Source organism: Magnolia sinica, chromosome 19 (assembly GCF_029962835.1).
Source record: "Magnolia sinica isolate HGM2019 chromosome 19, MsV1, whole genome shotgun sequence".
Lineage (NCBI taxonomy): Eukaryota > Viridiplantae > Streptophyta > Magnoliopsida > Magnoliales > Magnoliaceae > Magnolia > Magnolia sinica.
This window is the reverse complement of record NC_080591.1, coordinates 16,391,811-16,414,012: the sequence shown is the minus strand read 5'-3', so window position 1 is coordinate 16,414,012 and position 22,202 is coordinate 16,391,811. Positions and strand designations below refer to the sequence as shown.

General features: G+C 36.0%; 1 protein-coding gene across 1 annotated transcript in view; it reads left to right on the top strand.

Annotated features, from left to right (window-relative positions):
• LOC131234788 (histidinol-phosphate aminotransferase, chloroplastic-like) overlaps positions 1-22,202 on the top strand; it is a 34,260-nt gene that overhangs the window by 6,741 nt on the left and 5,317 nt on the right. The window contains exon 8 of the mRNA XM_058231742.1: positions 20,760-20,902. Within this exon, the coding sequence (XP_058087725.1) occupies positions 20,760-20,902 (143 nt within the window). The remainder of the gene's footprint in view (positions 1-20,759; positions 20,903-22,202) is intronic.

Sequence of the window (22,202 nt, the reverse complement as noted above, 5' to 3'; positions counted from 1 at the left end):
CGCCCTCCTCTTCATACTTCTTTCTCTCAGTTTCATATTATACATCACATATACCAGAGAGCTTAATTTTTGCTGCTCTAGCCGATTTCTCGTCTTTTGTGTGGATGAGATCATATGATGATTTATGTTAGCCAATTGTCTAACACTCGCTAATCTTGCTAATCTACTAAATAAAAATTAACCAATTTAGAATATCGATGAGTATAAAAGTCGCCTGCTCAAAGTACTCCAATTACTTTCATAGGTCACAACTAGAAGCACATAATGTGAGGCTTAAAGCTCGTGTTGCAAACCTCGTAAGCTGTGGAGTTCTATCTCCAAAGTGTGCTCACCAACCGGGTGGTTGGAGCACTAATTCATCCTCTCTCTATTGTGCTTCTTACATTTAGAAAGCAATTGTCTCTATCGAGCATATGTTTTGGAGCAGTGTTTCATTCTTTCTTGAGAAAAGAAGTTGTATTTGTTTCTGGGTGGACATCTGGCACAGAAATAGGTCACTGCAAGATCTTTTTTTTTGAGTCTAGCTATCATGGCCTGAGATCCTTTCATCTATGTTAATCACTGTTATGCATTGGTTGGTGGCTCTATTGTTTGCTCTCCGCCTTGTAGAAGGGATATGATGGTAGATGAACTAGATGATTTTCTTCGTCTTCTAGATCACTTAAAGCTGGTGGTGCCCCACCCCTTCAAAGAAGATTCCATTGTTTGGAAGGCTCATAGTTCTGGGACTTTTTCAGTTTGGTCATTTTATGGTTTAATATCTAAACCATTTGCTCCTTCCTCCTTTTCGTTCCTGTTTTGGTCATACTGGGCTCCTCTTAGGATCGCAGCATTTGTCTCGCTTGCGGGGAGAAAGCGAGTGCTCATAATAGACAATCTTCAAAGGAGGTCCCTTATCTTGCCAAACATATGGTTGATGTGCATGGGAGATGCAGAGTTGATCTCCCTTATCTTGCCAAACATATGGTTGATGTGCATGGGAGATGCAGAGTTGATCGATCACCGTTTTATTCATTGCCCTTTTGCTAGGAAAGTATGGGAGCATTTCCTTCGTCTTTTCTGCATGTCATGGGTGATGCCGAGGTCAGTTGACCATGTTTTTTGGGCTTGGCATGGAGGGGTGGAGCTTGGAAAGCTATTTGGAGGCTCCTTGCAATGGGAATTCTGTAGTTTATTTGGAAAGCTCGAAACGGCCCTTGTTTTCAAAACAAGAATCTTCAGTTGAAGAGTTTATTATAATCGTGAAAAAGGCTGTTTTGGAATGGGCAAAATATGTAAAACCAACGAAGTTTGCGAATATTTCATATTAGTTTTTCTCTTAGTCACAAATGCATTCTTTCACCGCATTTTTGTAGGTTGTTTACGGTCCAACTGCATACAACTAGCACGATCACTTTTGGGAAGAGCTTGAGGGGGTAAGGCAGAAATGGGATTCTTAATGTAGTTCGTTTTTCCTACGAGGGGTCAAGAGGGAAGATTTCTAAAAGTATGCAAAATTTCTCTGAATGGGTGGGCCATCATTCTCTGGTCGATTTTCCGTTGGAGGGTGCTAGATTTACGTCTAATGGACAACAGAACGCTATTATGTCGAAAATCGATAGATTCCTTGTTTCTTCAGACTGGATTGAAAAGTTCCCTCGCAACGATGTTTTCCAAAGGTAACCTCTGATCATCGTCCAATAGCCTTCGTGGTTGAAGGTTACAATTGGGGTTCGTGTCCCTTCATGTTTAAAATTGCTTGGATGGAAGTCGAAGGATTTTACTAGCTGATTTTTGATTAGTGGGTCTCGTTTGATGTTCAAGGATTTGCAGGGTACAATCTTAGCTTTAAGCTGAGATTTCTTAAGGAAAAGCTTAGGTAGTGGAAGAAGGACGTCCTAGGTGCCAGGGAAGAGGGGTTCGATAGAATGGTTAAAGAAATCTGTAATCTATACTTATTAGAAGAAAGCAGGACATTGTTGGAGGATGAAAGAGTGAAACGAGCTGAGCTCTCCCTCTCTTATGCTTCTCGGGCAAAAGAAGAAGAAATTAAGGGCTTGTTTGTTAAATCTGAAGTCGAAAGTATGAATTTGAAATTTGAATCTAAAGTCTGAATTTAAAGTCAGAAAACTAGTATTGAATTTGGAACAACCTGTTTGTTAACTAATGTCTGAGATGTTTGAAACATGTTAATTTGACACATTTGCCCCTGTGAAACAGTCGTGATTGAATTCCTACCATTAAAAACTTCATGGATTCCACCGGAATGTGGGGCTTATTGTAATAATAATAAAAAAAATAAAATAAAAATAAAAATAATAATGATGATAATAATCCGTGAGCGGATTAAGTGAGACCCTGGATTCATGGACATCGGTGGGACCCTGAATGTGGGGCTTACAGTGATGTGTGTACCTTAAATCCACGCGGTCCAACCATTTTGAAAGTTCATTTCAGGATATTATACCAAAAATGAAGCCAACACAAACTTTAGGCGGACCACACCATAGGAAACAATCGTGGCTCACAAGAAGTTTTTAATGGACAATCACCACTGTTTCTAGTACACCATGGTCCATATGGGATTTGGAGTTGCTTCATTTTTTTGGATCATGCTCTAAAATGAGCTTTCAATACGGATGGGCGGTGTGGATGTAGTCACATACATCATAGTGGGCCCCACAATCAGTGGCCCCACCCACCTCGGTGGATCCGGGTTCTCACCTAATTCACTCCCCCCCAATCCGGGTAGGGATTGCGTACTACCCCCACCAAGATCTAGCTAGAGATGGAAGATCTTGTCAAAGGGCTCTGTGGGGCCTACTGCGATGTATATGTTTTATCCACATTGTCCATCCATTTTTCCATTTTATTTTAGGGAACAAGACCAAAAACTAGGCAGATCTAAGGCTCAAGTGGGCCACACTACAAGAAACAATGGGAATTGGGTGCCTACCAGTGAAAACTTCTTGGGGCCAAAGAAGGCTTTACTTCATCATTTACTCGTGATCTTGCTAGTTGAGTAAGATTTATCTGCCATTGTTTAGTTAGATCTATCTACTCTCATTTAATGGCCCGAGGAGTAATGACATTGTTTTGAAAATTTGTTAAGATCAGGGTCATCAATCCTTTAAGAACTTGCGAATAAGCTATATCTGTTATAGAAGAGTCCATTAGTTTGTAGTATATTCGATATACTACCGCAACATTTTTAGATTCATGTTTCATTTAAAATCTTTTAGTTTTAATGCCTAGAGTTGAATCGTCACATGCATTAGTTTTTTTTTTTTTTTTTAGGGAAAATAAGTAGTTAGGAAAGCAATTGAAAAATGCAAGGCTATTATTCAAGCTGGCTTCTACTATTCCTATAAATAAATTCTTAAAACAATTCATGTCGTTAGTTTCTAACATATGCTAATGTGCATTCAATCCTAATCGAGTTAAGGGTCTGATTCCAACTTATATTAATCAAATGTGAATATAATTGAATTTTTAAGCAAATTGAGATATTTGTTTTTTGGATAAAAATTCAATATTGTCTGCTTTAGACATTACCGAAAGAGTTTGCTCAGAAGTCTTAATACTGTACTTAGATTTATTTATGAATGTTCATTTTTTGTATATTTCAGCTGCAGGAACGTTAATGATTATCCAATCCTATATTGATTGTTCTAGATTAATATAATTAATTTTTTCTAAATTTTTAGTAGTTATTTTACCATGAGGCATAATATATGAAGAGTAATAGAGTATGAAGAAGAGGAAGCTTTAGAATATATATATATATATATATATATTAAATATACTAGCTATATTATATATTATACTATATAGAGATAACGTAGCAGCCTGTTAACAACTTACGCTAAGTAAAGCCATAATAAAGATGAATTATCGGCTGAATGGTGTGCTAAAAGAGTCCTTGCACCATACGTAGTCTCACTGATAGAAAATATATAATATTACTTGAATATTTTTTTTTCTTGTTATGATATGAGAAAGAGGCAAACGGATTGAAAGAGAAAATATTTTAATAAAAGCCGAAAGATTACAAACAATAGAGTCAATAGTATACTTGTGGAGCGAGAGTCCAAAGTAGGACATGGAGTGGGAGCATCACCTAGTTATAGGTAGTGTTTGAAATATCGGTATCACGTTACATATCGCTCCCTTGGGATACAGATACGTATCAGTTATAACATGGGATATATCGGTTGTATCACGTAATGTATCATTGTTGTTAGAAACATGGGGAAACATCGGGAAATTGGTTGAATTTTTCAATGAAAGTTCAATGATTGTTAAAAAAGACATCAATATACACTTATAAATCATTACAAAAAACAAGAGCATATAATAAGTTTTCCTTGTATATGGGGTCCTAATCTATGTGCTATCTAACTGAATTGATGCAAGTATGTTCAAAGTTTATTCATAAAATTTATAAATGTTAGAAGATGTGTGGAAACACAAGCAATACATTCAAAAGAAAAAGAAGAATCACTGGATCAGGTTACATGTTTGATTTTATGTTTGGACACATTGCAACCAATTTACGAGAAATTGGGAAATTTTGAAATTTCTTTTTTTTTCAATTTTCCTCAACTCGGCCCATCTCTTCCAAATCTCTAAATGGAAGCTCCCAATCCATGATTTTTTTTTTTTTAATGCAAAACATGAAAAATCATGGATTTGTAACAATTTGTCACCGATTTCACATGATTTATAGAAAAAAAAATGTTCAAAAATCGAAAATGCTCACCAGATCAAACATGTGGGATATATCTCATTACTTGTGTGTTTTGTATCACACAGGTGGGATACAAGATATATCGCTAATGTTGTCGATTCTTAAAACACTGGTTATAGGGATCTGTAACTAAGGTTTTGTTATTTCACACTAGATCCTTCTTCTACAATATGTGGTAGGAAAATTATAGATTCGAAGTAGTTAATCACTGTTTCAAATTAGGTAAAAAAATGATTCTTAAAGCTGACCACAAATAACTTGGACAAGGCTATGGTTATGGTGCTTATGATGATGATAAAGATGAAGACTGAAAATATTTTATTAGTTCATGTATAAGGTTTTGATTCCTTTAGGAACTGTGGAGGTTCGGTAGACTTGCATGCATCCTATCCCCACATGCACATTTACATGCAACAGATGTGCCAATCTAGCAAGTGTGCAGGACATCTGCAGTGCATAAGATGTCCCCCTCGAAGATGACATGCCATGAGTAAGGCTGGTCCATTCAATACATGGGCCGCTTGGCTGCTTCTGTACTTAAAGAATAGATGTTTTTTGAAAACCCTTCTAGCCGTCTCTGCCATGCTTACACATGTTGCTTATAAGTGGACCACTTTGTCACTTCAGTACTAAAAGAATGGACGTTTTTGAAAACCTGTCCAGCTGACTCCATCAGGCTTAGACATTTGACATGTGGCCTATAAGTGGACTGTCCTGGTCTTTTTGTATGTTCATCTTCACCTTATTCGTGGCTCAGTTGTATGACACACTTCTCATGTTCACATATGTGCTGCGTATAAAGATATATTTGCATAGGGGTGCATATAGGGATAGCAAACCTCTCAAACTGTTATACATTATCTGTTTTATAATTGGGTGTTTCTAACTAGTTTTTGATATCATCATCATCGTCGTCGTCATCATTGTAGGATGATATGTGCGTACACACAATGTATGATAATGTGCACACAGGGTGGGTACACCTGCACATTCTCCTACAATTATCTCTGTTTTCCTCTTTCTTCTACTTTTCTTCTTCTTCTTCTTCTTTTTGAGTCCACGATCCACAACAAAGCCGAGTTAGTCCAAATCTCAAATAAAAGCTCGAAAGGGCATCTTTTCTCAACCAAGACTCGAGTTTCAAATGTTCCAAATTTCTTTTTTTAAAGGATTTTTATTTTCTTCATGCATATGTTTCAGGTGCCTCTAAAGTCAACTTTGTTAAATCTATGTTTTTCAACACAATTTTATTTATTTGTAAAAAGGATTTCTACTAGAAATGTATTGTTTTCTACTTATCACCAACTTCATTTTAGTTAATAAAAGTGTCCATTTAGGCTGTGGCTGCCTGCGTTTTAATGTTTTATTTTCTTTGAATGGTGAACTTGCTGTGCCATGCAGCACCTTGTATTCAAGAGCACCACTTCCACACGAGATCTTTGACTATTTATTGTTTTTGATATATAACACCCTCCCCTTTGGCTATATACACCAAATAACCCCCTCACATTTCAGCATTGCAAAAGAACTCCCCTCCTTTACCATAAATGATCATATAACAACCTGTGGTTAACTTTGTTAGAGTTCACTGTTAAAGGGGACTGTTAACCGATAAATGTGACTGTTGACCATATGAGATGACACTTTTGCAATGATATTGTAGAGACGAGAGGAATTTCCATTTTGCCTCTATGTAAACTTGAAAAAATTATCCATGGCATTTGGATGATTTAGATAAGCCATTTTGATGGTATAGATTAATTGCCATTGATGATCCACCATTAGACGGTCTGAATCATGTAATCATGTTTGGGCCCACATTAGAAGTGGTTTGGATCTCGCACAAAACGGGAATTTCACTCACTTTTACAAAGTCAAGGACAAAAGTGTCATTTTATGTGGTCAACGACAAAATTTAATGGTCATATATCCTCTTTAACGATCAAGTTTAATTAAGTTAACCACAGGTGCTTTATGACTGTATATGGAATTGACAATACTGAAAAGGGTGGGGTTTTTCTTGGAGTATAAGGAAAAGGGAGAGTGGTTTCTGTCAAAAACTCGACATTTATATCCCTATTTTAGATCTTCCTTTTCCAACTTTTTATTTATGCTTTTCATATCAAGAAAACTATGATGATAGGTGTAGAGTAGCTTTCTACTTATTGGCAGCTTCATTTTCACTGATAAAAAATGCCGATTTATGTGGTGTGACCTATACTTCTATTGTATTTTTTCTTAGAATGATGAACTTCTTGTGCTAATGCAGCATTGATGGATGCAATGAGCAGCACTTCCACACGAGATTTCTGACTGTTGATATTGTTTTATATTAGATCTACCCTAACATTTTATTTATTTATTTATTTATATAAAGTAAGCTATGTTGAAAAGTGTAAAATTACTTTCAACGGATTTCCACCCCAGTTTCTGCTTGATAAAAGTGCCCATTTGTGTTGATGACGAATATTTTTATTGTATTTTCTTGTCAGAATGATGAACTTCTTGTGCTAATGTAGCATCCTTGAATGCAATGATTGCACTTCCACATGAGATTTCTGACGTTGATAACATATATTAGATCTACCTTGTCCAACATTTTATTTACTTGTGGACTCTTTCCATATAACTGCTTGCCCTTCGGGCTATCAACGGAAAACTGTCTGCTTTTAAAATATTTAAAGTAAACCGCCTATTGTTTGTGCCGTTAAGCATATTGACGCCTGCTGTTGTCTAGCTATATGTATGGCAAGCCACATTTTTTAAATGCCGAAATTGCCCATTTGTTAATTCCCACCCCTGTTATGTACCATGGTTAAATACCAGAAAGAATTGTTCGATTTATTTCTGGCGCTTGGAATGATACACAAAGGAACTATACCATTAAAAAGGAGATTTTATCTCTCATCATATTTATTTTGAAATTCCAAAGTGATCTCTTAAACAAGAGGTTCTTGCTTTGCGTTGACTGCAAATCGGCAAAAGTGATTCTAGAAAAAGATGTAAAACATCTAGCTTCAAAGCGAATATTTGCTAGATGGCAGGCCCTTCTGGCTATTTTTGACTTTGACATAGAATTCATAAAGGGCTCTTCCAACTCTCCCTGATTTCCTCTCCAGGGAATTTCTCCAAGGCAAAAGCCGATGATGCCTAAAGGGTCAAAGGAATTCTAGTTCGGGTGATGAAGCAGAAGAAAAAATCAAGTTTGTTGAGAATAGAGAAGTTCGTGTGAGATTTGAAGTTTGGAACATTTAGTTAAGTATGAGTTTTGTGTGTATTTTGTGAGAGCTTTGTATGTATCTATGTACCTGTAGATCCGGGCCCATAAACTGGTATCAAAGCCACATGTATACTAATAACTCTTAGTGTATATCTGTGTAGAGTTCACCGTTAAAGTGGACTGTTAACCGATAAATTTGTAAACCTGAAAAAGTTAGATTAGCCATTCGGATGGTTTAGATCAACTGGCATTGATTATCCACCATTAGATGGTCTGAATCATGTAATCATATTTGGGCCTGCATAACAAGTGGTTTGGATCTTGCACAAAATGGGAATTTCACTCAGTTCTACAAAGTCAAGGACAAAAGTGTCATTTTATGTAGTCAACGATAAAATTTAATGGTCAAATATCCTCTGTAACGATCAAGTTTGATTAAGTTAACCATATGGTGTTTTATGACTGTATATGGAATTGACAATATTATTATTGTATTTCTTCTCAGAATGATGAACTCTTGTGCTAATGTAGCATTGATGGATGCAATGAGCAGCACTTCCACATGAGATTTCTGACCGTTGTTATTGTTTTACATTAGATCTACCCCCAACATTTTATTTATTTATTTATACAAAGTCAAGGACAAAAGTGTCATTTTATGTAGTCAATGATAAAATTTAATGGTCAAATATCCTCTTTAACGATCAAGTTTGATTAAGTTAACCACAGGTTGTTTTATGATTTTATATGGAATTGACAATACTGAAGGGGTGGGGTTTTTCTTGGTGTATAATGAAAAGGGTGGGTGATATATGTCAAAAACTCGACATTTATATTCCTATTTTATATCTTCCTTTTCCAACATTTAATTTATTTTGTTCATATCAGGAAAACTACGATGAAAGATGAAAAGTTACTTTTTACTTATTGCCAGCTTCATTTTCACTAAAAAAAAATGGCGATTTATGAGGTGTGACCTATACTTTTGTTGTATTTCTTTGCAGAATGATGAACTCTTGTGCTAATGTAGCATTGATGGATGCGATGAGCAGCATTTCCACACGAGATTTCTGACTGTCGTTATTGTTTTACATTAGATCTACCCCCAACATTTTATTTATTTATTTATACAAAGTCAAGGACAAAAGTGTCATTTTATGTAGTCAATGATAAAATTTAATGCTCAAATATCCTCTTTAGCGATCAAGTTTGATTAAGTTAACCACAGGGTGTTTTATTTTATGATTTTATATGGAATTGACAATACTAAAGGGGTGGGGTTTTTCTTGGTGTATAATGAAAAGGGTGGGTGGTATATGTCAAAACTCGACATTTATATTCCTATTTTATATCTTCCTTTTCTAACATTTTATTTATTTTGTTCATATCAGGAAAACTACAATGAAAGGTATTAAGTTACTTTTTACTTATTGCCAGCTTCATTTTCACTGATACAAAATGGCGATTTATGAGGTGTGACCTGTACTTTTATTGTATTTCTTCTCAGAATGATGAACTCTTGTGCTAATGTAGCATTGATGGATGCAATGAGCAGCACTTCCACACGAGATTTCTGACTGTTGTTATTGTTTTACATTAGATCTACCCCCAACATTTTATTTATTTATTTATACAAAGTCAAGGACAAAAGTGTCATTTTATGTAGTCAATGATAAAATTTAATGGTCAAATATCCTCTTTAACGATCAAGTTTGATTAAGTTAACCACAGGTTGTTTTATGATTTTATATGGAATTGACAATGCTGAAGGGTTGGGGTTTTTCTTGATGTATAATGGAAAGGGTGGGTGGTATATGTCAAAAACTCGACATTTATATTCCTATTTTATATCTTCATTTTCCAACATTTTATTTATTTTGTTCATACTTCATATCAAGAAAACTACGATGAAAGGTGTAAAGTTACTTTTTACTTTTTTCCAGCTTCATTTTCACTGATAAAAAGTGACGATTTATGAGGTGTGACCTATGCTTTTATTGTATTTCTTCTCAGAATGATGAACTCTTGTGCTAATGTAGCATTGATGGATGCAATGAGCAGCACTTCCACACGAGATTTCTGACTGTTGGTATTGTTTTACATTAGATCTACCCCCAACATTCTATTTATTTATTTATATAAAGAAAGCTATGTTGAAAAGTTTAAAATTACTTTCTACATATTTCCACCCTCATTTTTGCTTGATAAAAGTGCCCATTTATGTGGTGATGACCCATATTTTTATTGGTGATGATCCATATTTTCACTGCATTTTCTTCTTAGAATGATGAACGTCATGTGCTAATGCAGCATCCTTGAATGCAATGAGCAGCACTTCCACACGAGATTTCTGATGTTGATACTTTATATTAGATCTACCCTTTCCAACATTTTATTTATGGGTTCTTTCCACATAATCCCCCTGCCCTTCGGTCTATTGATGGAAAACTGCTTTGCTTTTAGAATATTTAAAGTAAACTGCCTATATTGTTTGCGCCATTAGGCATATTGATGCCTGCTGTTGTCTAGCCATATGTTTGGCAAACCACAATTTTTAAATGCCGAAATTGCCCATTTGTTAATTCCTATCCCAGTTATTTACCATGGCTAAATACCAGAAAGAATTGTTCGATTTATTTCTGTCGCTTGGAATGATACACAAAGGAACCACTCTACCATTAATAAGGAGATTTTATCTCTTGTCATATGTATTTTGAAATTCCAGAGTGATCTCTTAAACAAGAGATTCTTACTTTGCAATTTGCATAGACCGCAAATCAACAAAACAACAAAACAGATTCTGGAAAAAGATGTAAAATATTTAGCTCCAAAGCAAATAATTACTAGATGGTAGGCCCTTCTGGCTATTTTTGACTTTGACATGGAATACATAAAGGGAACTTCCAACTCTCTCCCTGATTTCCTCTCTAGGGGATTTCTCCGAGGGAAAAGCTGATGATGCCTTAAAGGTCAAAGGAGTTCTAGTTGGGGTTATGAAGCAGAAGAAAAAATAAGTTTGTTGAGAATAGAAAAGTTTGTGTCATTTGAAGTCTGTAAGATATAGTTAAGTATGAGATTTGTGTGTATTTTGTGAGTTTTGTGAGAGCTTTGTATGTATCTGTGTACCTGTACATCCTAGCCCATAGACTGGTATCAGAGCCATAGGTATACTATTAACTCTGTTGTTTGTAATCTTTCAGTTTTTATTATATTATTTTTCTCTTTCAATTTGTTTCTATCTCTTTCTCATCTCATAAGAATAAATGCTTGCAATATTTAAGCTATATTATGTTTTTACTATCAGCGAGACTACTTTGGTACGAGTCCTCATGTCATATTGCCATTTCAACCGATTATTCATCTTTGTTAAGGGTTTTTTTGGCGTAATTTGTTGACAGACCACTACGCTGTTTCTAGATAGTATAATATATAATGTGGCTAATATTTTTAAACAAAAATTCTTTTAAAGCTTCTTCTTCAAACTCTGCTACTTATTCATCCATCACGCTTCATGGTAAAATAATTATTAAAAACTTAGAAGAAATTAATTATAGTAAGCTAGAACAATTAATATAGGATTGGACAATCTCTAAGGTTCCTACAGCTGAGAAATACAAAAAAAGGACATTCTTAAACAAATCTAAGTACTTTATTAAGACTTTCGAGAAAACTCTTTTGGTAATTGTCTAAAACAAACAATATCAGTTTGTTTTTTTTAAAATCAAAAAAATAAATATCTTAATTTGTTCAAAAAATTCAATTATATTCACATTGGATTAATATAGGTTGTTGTCAAACTCTTAACTCAATTAAGATTGAATGACCTTACTCTTGCATATGTTAAAGACCAACGGCATGAATTGTTTAAGGATTTATTGTGAGGAATAGTAGAAGGGGGCCTGAGTAATGGCCCTGCGTTTTTCAGTTGCTTTTCTATCTACTCATTTTCGCCAAAAGAAGCTACACTTTTAACTCTAGGCCTTTAAACAAAATGATTTCATATGAAAACTGGATCTAAAATTGTTGTAGTAGTATATCAAATATACCGTAAACTCAGTTACTCTCATGTACCAGAGATAGCTATTCACTGACTATCAAAGGAATGAAGACCGTCTTCTTAATAAGTTTCTACAACAATGTCATTACTTCTCAGCCCATTACATAAGATCAGATAAATCTAAAACGATGATAGATAGATGTTGCCCAACTGGCAACCTCATAAGTAAAGGATAAAGTAGAATCAATTATCACTCATGAAAGCAGTAAGGTCAAATTACTTTTTAGAAGAAGTAATTCAGTCTCTATTTCTATATCCTTGCCGACATCAACATCATCTTCTTATAGGCATTCATTCTCTGAAAATAGAAAAAGGCCTCAGAGTTCTTCCACGAGACCATCAAGAATTACTTACCATGTTTAAAGGAGGAAAGGAAGATATGAAATCAATCAAGACTTACAATCCAATTGAATTAGATTTTAATGTTAATGTTACGACCTTTAAAGAAAAAGAACAACTAATTATTTTTTTCTAGTAATATAGAACTATTAAAGCAACAATTTAACAATGATCATTTAAAAGAAACATTTCTTAAAAGCTTTAGTAAAAAATGCTCTTATTAGAGCTATTTAATGCCAACAAATGGTGTAAGAAAAACGATACCTTCCTTTTTTCAAATGGTTTAAAACCTATTTGTTATCTGCTTCGGTTTTTTCTACTTTTGTTGTTACTAATTTTTGGGAAACAACCACAAACAAGCCGATACAATCACATTATCCTCCCTTTGAAACAATAAAATACAGAGAATGTTTGGCTTCACTACTAAAAAAATAATATTATGTTCAAATAACATTTAAAACCTGTAACAACAGATCATTTATCACATCTAATAGAACAATGGAATTTCACTAATCTTTTTTTCACTGTACTATTGGTGAACAGACGTAGAAAATTGAGAAAATTCTTATTGGAAAAGAAATTATTACCTCAAAACCAAGCGACATCAAAAGCCCTTCCCTTCATTTGAATCCACGAAACTAACAATCTCGATCTTGAAAAGAGACCTCTCTAATTCATGACGGAGTTTCAAGAGGTATTTGCTCTCGTTTTCATTCCCTAGAAGGAAGAAATAAACACTCGAAATGAAGAAAATAATATTCCTCAAAATGAGAATTTAGATTCTGAAGTAAATTTATTAAGCCAACCTGATCTTGTAGTCAATCAATCAAATCAAAAAAGTAATACAAGAAACTACTACAAAAGATCAACTCCTGCTAACCTTTAGTTTGAAGAAAATCCAAATAATAGGGGCACTATGACTCTAGTACTATATATGAATGGAATATAGAATATCAAATTGTACAAATGTGTCATGGAATGCTCTTGTATGCAAACGCATGGTATTCTGCTGGCGTGACTCAATCTGACATTATCCATCTTATTACAGCTGGATTTTCTGGCTAACTGCTTGGCTGGTGGAACAATTATCTTACTAACGCCTAGAAAGATTCCATAATAAATGATGTTAAAAGGGATCAAAATGGAACTCCTTTCTTAAATACTGCAGGAGAATTCATTCCAAATCAAGTTTTTACCCTGTGCTTGAATATTATTGGTCATTTTGCGTGTACTCTTGATGATCTAGGAGAAAAGACTAGAGAACAACTCATCAATCTTGGATATAATACACTTACTATTTTCGATGGTAGAAAGACGTATTCCTTATCAAAGATGGATAATTTTATTAAAGGCCTGCTTGAAAACAAGATGGAAAAAAAATTCAAAGTGAAAACAGAAATTACATCCCAATAACTGATTTAAAACACACAAGATCAACTTTCAACTGCCTAGTCGAATACATTTGCTTTAATGGACAGCAACAGCATCTCGCTGGAACCAGAGATATCCCAAAAAAGATGCTTGTTTTCTCGCCCCATATGGCCTGCTAAATGGTAGGCAATAATAGATTCCAAAAGAGGCTTGGCCTTCTTAGGCACACCTCCCACATGGCAACCCCAAAGGAGGGTGGAAACTGAAGGCGGCATCACCCATGACATCCCAAAAGAGAGAAGTGCTCCCACACCTTTGCGGTAAATGGGCAAGAGATAAAATAGTGGTTGACCGATTCAACATCTTCCATACACAAACAACACATGTTCGGGATACGCATAGCTCACTTCTGAAGGTTGTCAATCATTAGAACCTTTTTTTTTTTTTTAATTAATTAATTTTTTTTAACGCACAAGTCAAGTGAAGGCAGGCCACCTTAGGAGGTGCACCATAGAACAAAAAATGATATGCATGCGACCCGATTGGACTTGACGGTTTCAGGCTAAGCATATTGTAGAAAGTTTTGATGGAAAATTTGTCTGAACCAATAATAGACCACACCATTGAATCAACCCCACATGGCGGAAGCACGTTGTGAAGATGGGCCAACAAGGACATAAGCTTCCATCTCACGATCCGATAAATGCCTTCTAAATGGGGGAAGCCAACATACCGAGGAGCCGCTATAAGTAAAGCAATTTGCCACTTTCTGCTTATTCGAAATTGCGAGGCTTGCTAGGCTAGGGTAACGATTGCGAAGGGGTTCATCTCCGCACCAAGAATCCTTCAAAAAGTTGATTCTAGCACCATCATTTTAGGAGAGAAATTCCTTCCCAAAACCTCTCTTAGAGACACGATAGATTGCCAAATGTGAGAGGTCCTATAAAGTATAAAGAGAGGACTCCTTAACATCCCACCCCCTTCCTTAAGGCCATACTTAGAAGCTATAATCTCATGCCAAAAGTGCCCTTCTTCCGTTGTAAAGCGCCAAAGCCATGTGCCAAGGCGAGCTCGGTTCATAGTGCTCAATTTTCGCAACCCCACACCACCATGAGCTATCAGTTCACACTTCACACACTTCCTCCCATTTTAACAAGTGGAATTTGTGACTATCTTCCGACCCCTTTCATAAGAACTCCCTTTTCAACTTGTCCAACCTTTCCCGAATCTATTTAGGACAATTAAAGAAAGACAAAGTAAATTGGCGTGTTGGAAAGAGCTGCATTAATGAGGGTCAAACAACCGCCCAATGAGAGGTAGCGACTCTTCCATTTAGATCAGTGTTTTAAATAGCGGTAGCGTGATGCGTAGCGCTCAACCCTCTATAGCGTGTAGCGTAAATACATAGCGTGTAGCGTAAGCTACACAATACTTCTATTTTTTAATTTAAAAATACGACAAATATAATAAATGGTGAAAAAAAAGAAAAAATATATAAAAATGCCTAACAGATGATTCATTTTTATGAATTATAAGCATGTTCAAAAAAGTTATTAGTTATCATATATCAAAAGTCAATCCACATATATAAGCCAAATCAAATAATTATCACATCAACAACTTTCTAAGCAAACCAGTTAATTAATAATGTCTAATTGAAACCACAAGTCACAATTAAGAAAAGAAATAAAAATCCCATAGGTTAAAAGTACAAGTACAATACAAGTGTCACATTCCTCAACATTAGAAACGAAGAAAACGTGAAAAAAATTAAAAAAAGTAAAAAAATACATTATAGCTTACGCTACAGACGCTACACGCTACGTAGCTGTACCGTACGCTACAGGGGATTTACACTATTTGGGATGCTACGCTGCAGGGGATTTACGCTATTTGGAATGCTACGTAGTGCTACGGCCATGCTACGCTACGTAGTGTACGCTACTACTACGCTACGAGCACTATTTGAAACACTGATTTAGATAACTTTCTTTCAACCCTTTCCATTATCTTGTCCCAAAGATGCTTGGCAGGCTTATTTATACACAAAGGGAGCCCCAAGTAAGTAGATGGGAAAGCGCAAACCTTGCATCTGAACACTGTCGCTAAAAATTCTAACTCCTCAGCTACTAGATGAATGCCTAACATTTCACTTTTTCGGATATTAATCTTGATGCTCGAAACCGCCTCGAAGCATGCAACAAATTTCCAAAGATTATTGACCGTAAGCGGCTCAACGTCACAGAATAAGCAAGTCTTGTTTCCAATTGATGTAAGACGAGTAGGTATACATATCATGTGTTGATTCTGGTTTATTAATAAAATTTGTTATTTCTTTTATTTTTCTTATTTTTGTATGAATAGTGACTTTTTCCAACAAAATGGTAAAAAATATTACTTTAATTGATGTTGGGTATGGTTGACTAGGGTTGTAAATGGGTCATTGGACCCGATGTGGTACCCAAACCCGACTCATTTAGACCTTACCCAGACTCAACCCATTTGTTAAATGGTACTGGTCTGGGTCCAAGAATAGACCCAATTGCTAAACGGGTTTGGATCTGGTTTCCTTTATATTAGGCCCGACCCAACCTGAACAAATTTAGTAAATAGGCGGGTGACTGGTCTTTGTTGCAAGGGACCCATCCAGACCCGGACCTGTCCAGACTCGTTTTTAAACCCAATAAAAATGGTTACATACCATTTCACAAGTAGCATGGGAAAACAAAAGTTCCACCCCATGTCTGTCTTATTAGAATACGGGGCACCATGGAATCTGAATCGATGTGTCGAAGATGGTGGTATTAGTGAATTAGGATGCACGCGGATTGCATGAAGGAGAGTTCATGGAGACTATGCACCATGGCCAAAGTGGAGCAACTGACCAAGTAAAGATAATCATCTCTATGATGCTGATCTTTACTTGTGTCATTATTTGCAATTTTGTTATTATGAGAAGTTGCTAAATTTATTTTTTATTATTATTTGGCATTGATTAATTTTGATATGATATCAAGGTGACCTAGACTTGTTAGATACGACTAGACCCGTTAGATCCGTTTATAAGTGAGTCTGGTTCAAGGTCTGGATATCCCTTAACCAGACCCATTAGACCCGACCCATTTATAAATGGGTCTGGGTGGATCTCCCTCTTCCAAACCCAGACCCATTTATAAATGGGTCTGATGGGATGGACTTAGACCTGCCCCATTTAGTGAAAGGGTTTGGGTCTAAAATTTGGACCCAGACCCATTTAGTAAATGGTCGGTGTCTGGTTTTGGCTAAACCTGACCATTTCCAACCCTTTCCAATTGATGATTTGATGTAGGATAAGCATATGTACATATCCACATGTTGATTTTGGATTATTGAGAGCATTTGCTATTTTCTTTTTCTTATTCTTGGATGAATAGTGACTTTTTTCTGAAAAATGGTAATTTTTTTTTTTTTTAATTGACGTGGTCATTTCGATGACTTAATCTTCATGCAATTCACTTCCAACAAGGGGAAAAAAAAATACTAACCTATTTTTTTCGGATTTTCCTCAAAATGGCCCATGGAGCTTCAATTCGCCTAAATCACTTGAATGAAGTGTTGTAATCCGCACTAACTATTCAATGATTGTTGAAAATAATATAGGGGTTTAGGAACAAGTAGAAATCAAGAGAAGTGGAAAAAGAGGGAGACAAAGTGGTATTTATAAGAAAATTGTTGTTTTTCAACCGTTAAGGGCATTTTCTCCCTATTGCTGCTGTTATAACATCGATTTTTTGGGTGGCCCCATTACGACCCATGTTGTGTAATGGGGTCCACCAATACCATTACGTAATGGCCGTTATGTAACCAATATGACACACCTTTCTCTCTCACTCTCACAAAGTGTGGTAAGCCTCTTTAGGCATGTTTGGAATTTCTTGGGTTATGCACACAAGGATAGGTGAATTGGTGGGGTGCTGGAAGTGTAATCCTTTCAAGAAAAGGGGGAACTTGCTTTGGTATGCTCACCCATTGGCAATGGGTTGTGGCAAGAAAGGTACAGGCGAATTTCAAATGAGTGGAGAAAGTGGCGGAAGTGGTAGCAAGGATTGTTAGAGAAGATTTAATTTTGTGGGCTAACAACCACAAATCTTTTAAAGCCTGTCTGGATTTGTGTAAAACATAGGAAAGGAAATAGTGTTTTTTTGGGAAACCTTATTTCCTAGGAACTACAGGAAATGAAACATTGTTTTCCTCTTTTTTGTTCACAAGATTTTCCTAAAAATTTAGGGTCTATTTTCAAATTTGTTATTTGGCAAAACAAGAATTTTTGTTCGGAAAAGATCCTATGTAGTCACTAGCATGCGTCACACTAGCACACGTGGGATGCTTGAAGATGGATAGTGACAGTGTTGCATACGCTTGAAGCTGAATTGTGACACGTGGTACATGTGAGGTGCGTGAAGCCGTACGGTAGCACGTGGCACAATATGTGCATTGACACATATTACACGTCGGCACTTGAAGGTAGATGTCAGCACTTGTTTGCACATTGGCATGTGGCATATTTGGAGAGATTGACGATGGATGATGGCACATGTGGAGTGTTTTGCATGTGGGGCACAAGAGAAGATGAGTGGTGGTACATGTGGCGCATTACCACGCGGGATGCTTTACACATGGGGCACAAGAGAAGACGGATGGTAACACGTGACATAGTGGTACGTGTGGGGCATAACGAAAGATACACAGTGGCTCGCTTGCCACATTGGCACATGTGAGGCAATTGACGATGTATGGTGACACATTAGGACCTAGTTTCCTTTCATCATAGGAAAATGCCTTTCTTAGATGTAGAGGTGGGAAAATAAATTTGTTTGTTTTCCAACAAAAATAGCAAGTAGGAAATGTTATTTTCCACAAATTCCCACAAAAAAAAAAAGAAGCTTGACAAACAATGGAAAATGAGTTTCATGGGAAACAATGTTTCCTTCCCTTCCCTTCCCCTGAAACTGCCCTTGGGGGAATTCAGTGTGATGACCTCACTCAAATTTCATCAGAGTTCTTGTAGCGATTCAAGAATGGAAGCTATCCTTTCACACAGCTTGGAGTAGTGAGATGGCCAAGTCAGGCATCGGGGGGCTTCTTGTGAGCTCTTGGAGTGTGGTTTCTGCTTTCTCTGGGCTGATGGAGGCGGATTGCGATGAGAGGGCTTGGGTTTCAGCCCTAAGAGTTTCAGCGAAGATCATTGAGGCGCATTGTCAATCAATGCGTACAAAGTCTCCTGTGATTTCCAGAGGGTGTTATCACCGATTACTGATGTTTCCTCAGCTCTGGTAGTTTTTGCTCAGATACTTACGAGAGATTGGTGCCATTTCTAAGGGGCTAAACATTTCGTTTGCCCAGAGGGATTTGCCGTTGTTGTATTCTGGGAATTCTGTACCTCTTCTTATTAAAGTTCTAATTATCCTTCCAAAAAAAAAAAGAAGTCTAGGTATTGCTCTCATCTTCTTAAAAGGTGATCTCTGAGGGGCATGAACCATCAATATTGATTGATTGGGTTCTCTAGAAGGAACAGGTTGCTTCAGCAGAAAAGGAGCATGCAGTTTTTTTTTTTTTTTTTTTTGAACTTCGCATTTCTCTAAACCTATATTTATGAATTACCTTCACTATTGTTAAATGTGACTGCATATTTGCATATGCGAATTCTCCCATGCATTTCGCATATGCCATGATGGCAAATGCGATTGCAGTGCATATGCAATCGCATATGCCAAAAATGCAAGAATATGCTATCGCATATGTGATGTATGCGATCGCATACAACATATGCTTTCGCATATTGGCATCCACAAATTATTTTATTTTATTATTATTTATTATTTTTTTTGCAAAAAATTAAAAAAAAAGACATCCAAACCTCCTCCATTTGCAACATTCTCATTCCAGAACTCTCTTACTCTTTTTTTTTTTCCCTCTTACATTCTTACTTCCAAGTGCAATCAACCTCTCTTACATAGTTCCTATCCTACTTCCAACCAAGTTCCAAGTTCCTAGTTCCTACTTTACAAGATTAAAGCAAGAAGATCATTTATTCATTTAAGAAGATAAGTTTACCTCTCTTGGAAGATCAAGATTCAAGCTTCAAGCACTCTCAAGGAAGATACAACTTTCAAGATTCAAGCACTCTCATTCTACAATCTACATTTCCCTCTCTTAGACAATAATCCTAATTCTTGAATGTTAATGACTTTATGTATAATTAATTCATTGTTTAATTGATTTTATTTCTCTCAAATGTAATTTAAATATGTAAAATCAAATATCTATTTACTCAAGAAAGTTCCCCCTAATTTCTTATAGTTTTTCACATTTTTTCTCTTTTTTTTTTTTTTTTAATTTTTTTAAATTTTTCAAAAAAAACAAAAAAAACAAAAACAAATATGTGGTCGCATATGTGATTGTGCGATCGAATATGGGCATAGGCATATGTGATCGCAAATGATCGCATATGCGATTTAACAACATTGATTACCTTTGTTTATCTTTTGCCCCCAGGCCTGTTAGATGCTTCTCAGACAAGACATTGGTTCTTTCCAAACTCGTATTACTTATGTCTACTATTGTGAAAGCATTATGTGGAATTGAGCATCTTTGCCTTTGCACATCGTATGTTGTAGATAATGTTGTGTTTGCTTGTATAATTTCTATCTGTTTCGTCCCCATGAGGACCTTTTTTTGTTCTGCTTGTTTTTTCTTTTCCATTATTCTGCTTTCTGTTTGTATTCTCTCTGGCCTTGCCATTTTTCCTAATAAAGTTGTCATCCTTCAAAAAAAGAAAAAAAGAAAAAGAAAAATTCTATCTGTAAGAAAAAAACATTTTGGTTGGTCAGCTGCTCTCTATATGGAATTGTTTAAAACTGCTCCAAAATTACATGCCTAGACTTGTGTCTGAGTATCTGACTTGTTCTGGAGATGTGGCATTTGTATACCAACTTCTTTAACATTTGATCTTAAGTGAAATAGTTTTTCAAATGAAACAATGAGAAATTTAAATGCTGTAACAGGTTTAGCCGGACTCCGCGTGGGATATGGAGCATTCCCTCTCAGCATTATAGAGTACCTATGGCGAGCAAAGCAACCATATAATGTATCTGTGGCCGCAGAAGTTTCAGCATGTGCAGCATTGCAGAACCCCGCTTATTTAGAGGTATTCTTTACAATGTGAACTATGGGCTTCCTGTCAAACCATGAGGACTGCTGCTTGCAGACGAACATCTATAAACGTCAAAGGATGCACCCCACATGTACTGACATGGCACCCATGGACTATATCTGGGCTGATCATCAAGTGGACTCATGCTAACTGTTTCCTAACCCAAGAAATGGGATGGTCTGCTCATCAGGAGGGCCACTGATGTATGTGAAATATGGACTGTTTGTTATTCCTTTTCAACCATCCATTTATTGTATAGATAGGCCTTGCTGATGGATGGACTTGCCTGATTTTTGAGGTAGGCTCATTCAGTGTGGGCACATCTTCTGAACTACTCTACCTTGCACTCATATTCCATACGTGTGTGCTTGTCTTTAGCAGCGTTCGAAATATCGGTATCACGTAAGGTATTGCATCCTTGGGATACCGTTACGTATCGGTTATCGCATGGGATATATCGTTTGTATCGGGTAATTTATTGCACTTTTTGGAAAACATGCGAAACATTGGGACAATAGTTGAATTTTTCAATGAAACTTCAGGGATTGTTAAAAAAGGCCTTAATACACACTTTTAAATCATAACATCTCAAAAAAGATGTGCACGTAATAGGTTTCCTTTGTATAGTGTCCTAAGCTATGCGCTGTCTGACTGAACTAATGCAACTATATTCAAATTGAATGCATAACATTTAGAATGTATGTTATGATCATTTCATCAAACACTCCTAAATACTTTGAAATTAGTCTCAATTGACAGCTAGTTGAAGGGAAATTTTGAAAGAAAAAATATTTTACTAAATTTTAAATTAATTTTTAGTTGAAAAATAATTTTTATTTTGTGAAAATTGATAAGGACTTAACAAATCAGTAGATCAGCCCTCATACATGCTTGATTTAATGTTTGGAATGTTTGGAGTGCAATATTGGAAGCAATTTGGGAGAAATTGGGGAAATCTCGAATTTCCCCCAATTTTCTCTAAATCTGATCACCTACACAATTAGAGTGTACGTGATGATCATTTCATCAAATGCTCCTAAATACTTCAAAATTAGTCTCAATTGATAGTTGGTTGAAGGAAGATTTTTTAAAAAACATGGAGAACATGAAAAACCAATGGATATCGAAATCAAAGCTGCAACTCCATGATTTTTCATGAAAAAATGAAGAATCAATGGATTTATAAACATTTCACACTGATTTGACATAATTTCAACAAAAAAAAGGGATCGGAAATTGAAAATGCTCACCGGATCGAACACGTGGAATATATCGTCACTACCTGTGCCTTTCG